Here is a 6405-nt window from a genome sequence, read left to right on the forward strand (position 1 = left end):
GTAAAGTTAAGACAAATTAAATTTATGCTGCAGTCACACTGCATTTCAGTACACTCAGGTGTAACAGCGCTAATTAATTACATAGGAATACACACTCGTCCAGTGTATGAAACCAACACCTTACATGTCTGGGACACATGTTATGAACCCCTTGTAAAAGAAAACTGGGTGGAGTTTTTCACTTTGACACTAATTTTTGTTCTTTGGCAGTGTGAAAGAAAATCATCCCAACAGAAGGTTTTCTAACAGGAGCATTAAACCATATCTCAGTCTTCAAACACTGGGAACATCACCTCAAAACCACTCACGGTATCCACATGTGAGACACTCAAATCCACTGACCGATAATTATTGTTGGACAGTAACAGGCTCTCTTTAATTAATTGACGAGGACCTAAAATATATCTACATGTACAGTGTTTATTTGGTTGACAAGATTTGACCAACATACACATCACATTTGCTTCTTTTGTTGAACTGTTGTCCGCACATTGTTGCCTTCTACTTTGGGAATGAATATGGACAAAGAGTCTAGGTTCGCTTCAACCACCAAACAAATTTGGGCGTTTTGTTTATGGTCATTACTTTATAGAAAAAAGTAATCCTGAAAAAACGAGTTAAACATTAACTAGTTTTAATTAGTTAAAGATAAAACAAAACACCTCGGATAGGTAAACTTGTGTTATAACTACATCGCAACATAAATGAACAGTGACCTTTCACTAATAATCAGTAACAGTCTGAAAAGAATAACATTCAAAGTAAGTTTCTGAATAAGCAACATGCACAGTTAAGGACTCAAACACCAGCTCTTCAGACGTGGAACAGATGTTGAATCCAGAAATCATTGGTCACAACCTTCAGTTGTCTTCCTTATTCACTGGCTCCTTTACTGGTCTTTTATGCTGAGCACTGGGTCCACCAGTTTATTATGGACATGCATTAAACCTACAACAAAAATGAAAAGAGTAAAACAAACTGCTGGGATGTGGACTCAATGCCTGTCAAATATCTAAGCTAATGCTAATCTAATGCTAAGCATATATAAGTAAATATGTAAGTTTGCAGCTCTCGGTCTATTTGTGTAGCTAAATTTAAACACAAGTGTGTTAAAAAAAATGTACTAGTTAAGGTTTTCCACACATTGTTGATTTTATTCTACAAGCTTTTGCATTTTTCAACATATTTAAATATGTTGCATGAGGAAAGTTGTATAAAGCAGTCAGGTAGAGAAACATAAGAACCAGCCCACTTATCATTTGTTAGCTAAAGCTAAATTGTTTGATCGCTTTAAGGATGACATTTTAGTCCTTTTGGTTCACATACCTGTACTTACGGTACACATTTAAGTCAGTTAGCATTTTTCTAATCAGTTACCTGCACTGTAGCTTTTTAGTTAAAAATAACCAGGTATTAGAAACAGGCACACACAACAGGAGTGACTGGTACCTTTGAAGTATTTGACAGTTTTGACTCTGAGTTCCAAGGTGGCATCCTCATCACAGACAAAAATGGTGCGTGGGTGCTGCTGGAACGCTGATACTGTCCACATGTGGTTAACTCCCTCCTCTATGGCTTTGTAGAGAGCAAAAGCTTTGTGTGCTCCCGTGATAAGAATCATCACCTGAGCAGAGGAAAAGTGTGTTAAAGTTTTATTGTACTGAAATGACTATATTTAGCAGCAGCCACAACCATGGTTATTCAAGCAACTTTATATTGTAATTGTTATTCGTGTGTGATCGAGTACGTGACGGGAGTGCTGGACTTTTTTCATATATAAATGAAATACAATAGACACTGTTTTTAATGCACCTATCCCAAATTAGATCCTGATTCGTCTTTAATGGTGAGAGAGACTAGTGAAAGCGTCAGTTTGTAGTGGTTTGTTGGAAGTTTGGAGATAGTAATGTTCAAACTTTTGCAGTTTAAAAGGGTTGGAAAGAAGGTCAGTGGAGCATTTTTCAAAAAGTACATCTTGACAAGTATTTGATATATGAAGCTAAAGTTTCACAGCACTTATTATTTATGTTCAAATTTTTTGCACGATAACATTTTTGTACAAACTGGAGACGGCCGAGTAGAAAATGTCTGCAACTTGAGACGGAGTAGCCCTTACAGAAGAGAAACAGTCTCAATAAACATCAGCCGGTAAAATATTCGCTGTCAAAATTCTGCGTGCTGGCTTTTCTTAAGGCCTTTACACACACAAGAGGTAAAATTTGTGCAAATATTTTGCATGTAAAGTGTGTAAACAGGACAAAAAAAGGACTGAAATAAGTGCCCTTTAATCTGACCTCCTTGGCATCCATGACAGTTCCTACACCAACAGTCAGAGCCATTGTGGGAACCTTGGAGAGGTCATTGCCAAAGAAACGAGCATTTGCCACAATGGTGTCCTTTGCGAGGGTTTTCACTCTCGTTCTGGAAACCAGGCTGGAGCCAGGCTCGTTGAATGCTATGTGACCATCAGGACCAATACCTACAGAACAAAATTCAACAGCATGTGGTAAAGAGCATAAAATGAAATGAATTGATCCCTGTGACATAGTGGTAGGTGCTGCAACGGTGAAATTTTGCACATAGTTTTCTAACTACTTCACTCCTTTAACAACACAGCCAAAGATGCGAGGGCTTCATATTTTTCTCATTTCATCTAAAGCGGCCGAGGGAATTCAAACCTTTTATTTGCCACAATCAGCCAACCTTACTGTTCAAAAAGCTCTTACGCCATCTGACCCTGAGTTCATAAGAGAATTACTCATTCTCTGACGCCTGGCTGTGTCCCTACGCATTTTAATCAGACTGTTATTGACCCTCTTTTTAAAAAGTACAGTGCATTTATGTGGACCTCAGATCCCCGAGGGCTTTAAGGGGCGCATCGAGTGCTCGTGCTTGTGTTGCATCTGTCCCCTCAATCACACTCTTAACACCTCATACACTAAGGCAAACCAACACATGCAACCAACAGGCCACTTTATAACAGACAAGCAGGGAGGAGAGCAGGTGGGTCTTCTTCCACCCCACTTTCCTAAACCCTGTCTGGGGGCGGGATGGCTGTGCAGGGGGCGCTGCTGCATCCGTCGTGAATATGTTGTGTCTCAAAGTCAAATGGAAATGATTACGCATGCTTTCATCTCGCCCTGATCACTGTCATTTGTTATTCCTCTGCCTGAGCAAATCATCTTTGGATTGCCTATAGATGGTTCACAATGCTGCTGCGAGGCTTCATGTGACACATGCGGACTTCAGTGATCCTTTCAGAGCCCTCCACGGTCACATGACTCCACATATCATTGAACTGCTTCAGCCATACAGCACTTAATAAATAAACCTTACTTACTTACATAATGCAAATTTAACAACAGAGCAAACAACATGGAACACAGAATTTGTAAACCAAACAATTTGTAACAATAAAGCTATTTTTGGCTGCTCGCTTATTCACAGGAGTTTGCCACAGCCGGTGTGCCCAGTGACCATATATTAAATTATCTGGCCACTGAGCACACAAGTAATGCTATCTAGCACATTAGCATAAACATTGCTACATTCAAGAAGAGTAAATAGTGATGGATGATGAAGAAACGAAAAAAACAGTTCAAATGAGGAGCTGTCTGTGATCGACTCAAGCACAGAAAAGAACAACTGCCTTGAGTTCAGGCAACTTTGCACAATAACAGCGAACGAGATGTGGCAAAGGTACAGTTTACTCTAAGCTAGCAGGTTTTCCTTCTAATCAAAGGTTAAGTCATGCCAAAGCTTAGAACTCCAAATCGAAAAAAAAGGAAGCCAAGAATAGATTTTTTATTGTTTTAGCTGTTGGGTTTATCTTTTATTTCTTTGTATACCATTGGTGTATTACTTATATTAATAATATCCCAACAGAAAAACGCCACTCCACTTGTGCAGAGATAGAAACAACAACAATAATAATAATGTAGTGAAACAGCCACAATCTGCAGTCACAACACTTTCACAAATAGTTTGCATACCACGCAGCACTGCTGTGCAATCTATATCAAAAGCCACACGTCTGACCTCCAACAAACAACTCGATTCCTCCAGCTTCAGCGATCTTCTGCTCATAAGCCTGACACTCCTCCTCCAAGTTCTGTGCATTTCCATCAAGAATGTGAGCGTTGGCTGGATCAATGTCAATGTGCTTGAAGAAATTGTTCCACATGTAGGAGTGGTAACTCTCCGGATGAGCACGAGGTAGACCTGAACAGCAAAAACGTGTTTACTGACAGTGAAATTAGTAAGAAAAGCCGAATGAAAAAGAAATAAATAGCTCAAAGTAACTAATCGTGTAGAGAATCACTCTTGATCACTCAGTTTGATGAAAATCTCTTCATACAACTTACTAATGTTAGTACATTCTGTTACTGCTAGCCCAAAGCTACTGAGTATTTTAGTCCTGTTAAGCCTGATGGTGGACTACAATGAGAAATAAATGGTTTAGTGAGCAGTTCTGAGCTCGAGGTCACATGTTTCTGTGTCATGAAACTGTCTCTTTTTACTTGGCTAAGTCACCGCTGACACCTAAGCTGAACACATAACCTGATCATGAGGTTATTTAAGCAGCCTAAGGAAGTTAACTTTCTCTGAAAGGTGGATGGGCTCCCCTTAGCAACAGGGTAAATTCAGTCCTTCAGGAGGGGTTCAGAGTAGAGCCGCTACACGACATCGAAAGGAGACAGCTAAGGCTGGCACCTCCTGGGTAAGTTGTTCTGGCCGGGCACGTCCTACCGAGACGAGGCCCCGGCATAGGTGCTGCGCATGCAAGCGGCATTAAGCAGCATTGTAGGAATGGGGTCTAATAGACGCAGTGGAGGATGTGATCAGAGAGAAAGAGTCTAAATAAATATCAATAGGCAAGTATCAATTATGAATATTTTCCACAAATGGTTAAAATTTTATTTATGAGGAATTTCAAGAAGGTCATTTCAAGTTAAAGTTAAAGGAATGTTTGGCTCAGCAGAGCACCGACTCGTTATCAGCCTGCATACAGAGCTGAAGACAAACCCACAGTTTGTCTATTTTCTCCAATCAGTGATGAAAAATATGATATCCAAGCTTTATGGGGAGCTTTTTATAGAGCAACAAACTCTTTTGATGCCATTTCCTTTTATGCATTATCTGCTTTTAGCTAAGTGTTTGAGGGTTACAACAGAGAATCAAGTGGTTCTGATTTGAGCCGGTGATGCTGTAACACTACTGATAAGATGATAAACGTCTGTGGGCCTGTTTTAAAACTGGCTGTAACATTTTTGTTTCTGTTGTCAACTGTGACATATCAACTTTAATGCAGCTCATTAGTCACAGTTAACACACCGTCACCAGACTTGAGCCAGCTGCAAAGCTGCTAGTTTACACTGCTGAAATTCTGGTTTTGTCTCCCAGTACACGGCCCCACCTCAAAAACACGTTCTCCAAAGAGCCCACTTAGAGTTGCACAACTAATACTGAGGAAAAAGCTGAGTCAGTTATCCTTTAACTCACCGACATATTCATCCATGTTAAACGTTTTCACATATTTGAATGAAATATCACCATGTCTGTAGTATTCAATTAACTTCTGGTAACAGCCATAAGGAGTGCTACCTGTGAGAAATGAGACAAATCCTACTTAGAGGGGAAACACAGACTTCACATTTCAGGACTCATTTTTCGCAACATGGGTATTGTTGTTACTCACCTGTTGGCAAGCCCAGAGTAAAGAACCTGTCAGCAGAAGGCTTAAACTGGACTATTCTGTTGCGGATGTATTTTGCTGCCCACTCACTGGCCAGATCATAGTCGTCGAGAATGACCAGCCTCATAGTAGTAAGCTCTCACTGAGTGTGTGTGAGAAAAATACAAGTTGGAAAAGTAAAAACTACTAAGTGTGCGCTTAGCTTATTTCAAATGCCTCCTCCGATAAATATTTGTATCTGAACAATCTGTCTGTATTCCTATGCAGAAAGGGCCAATGACAAACAGTCATTAGTGTCCAAAACTATGCTTTAGTAAATGATCGGAAGTACTTGCTAATGCTAACAAGTGAAGCAAGTCGACCGGAGCGGAATATTTCACGTGTAGTGGTGTGTACACGTAATAGTCTCGGAAATGTTCCGCACAGGATCGGGAATTACAAATCCGCAGCTAACACGCGTCTAACATTAGAGCGACAACACAGGTTACCTGCAAAATCTGTCGCTTGTCAGACCAGGAAGCAGGTGATCGTCACGTGATCATCTGCCCGTCAGCTGATACGTGTGGAACATATGGAAGTCCGCGTGGACCAAAACATGTTACATCGAAACACTAGCAGCAGTATTACAAAATTGAATATTCTTCTTACACTGAATAATGCTGGCAGTCTTTTCTCAACACCATCTTCTTCCTTTGACTTCTCAGGCGTTG

General features: G+C 40.2%; 1 protein-coding gene across 1 annotated transcript; it reads right to left on the minus strand.

The window, feature by feature from the left end:
• Nucleotides 1-402: 402 nt before the first annotated feature.
• LOC102208690 (glucosamine-6-phosphate isomerase 2) lies at nt 403-6271 on the minus strand. Its single transcript, XM_005755490.1, has 7 exons — nt 6184-6271; nt 5699-5837; nt 5503-5604; nt 4039-4221; nt 2295-2479; nt 1450-1624; nt 403-948 (listed from the first exon to the last, which is right to left on the minus strand). The coding sequence occupies exons 2-7, from the start codon at nt 5820-5822 to the stop codon at nt 890-892; spliced, it is 828 nt and encodes a 275-aa protein (XP_005755547.1). The 5' UTR covers nt 5823-5837; nt 6184-6271; the 3' UTR covers nt 403-889.
• Between the last annotated feature and the right edge of the window lie 134 nt (nt 6272-6405).

Source organism: Pundamilia nyererei, unplaced genomic scaffold (assembly GCF_000239375.1).
Source record: "Pundamilia nyererei isolate P.nyererei 1_Seehausen unplaced genomic scaffold, PunNye1.0 scaffold01655, whole genome shotgun sequence".
Taxonomy (NCBI): domain Eukaryota; kingdom Metazoa; phylum Chordata; class Actinopteri; order Cichliformes; family Cichlidae; genus Pundamilia; species Pundamilia nyererei.

Excerpts from the sequence above, each read along its gene's own strand:
- LOC102208690 (XM_005755490.1), bottom strand. The coding sequence starts at position 5,822 with ATGAGGCTGGTCATTCTCGACGACTATGATCTGGCCAGTGAGTGGGCA. Across the intron at positions 4,222-5,502 it reads TAACATGGATGAATATGTCG|GTCTACCTCGTGCTCATCCG; the intron begins GTGAGTTAAAGG and ends TTTGCTGTTCAG. Across the intron at positions 949-1,449 it reads AACTGTCAAATACTTCAAAG|GTTTAATGCATGTCCATAAT; the intron begins GTACCAGTCACT and ends TTTTTGTTGTAG.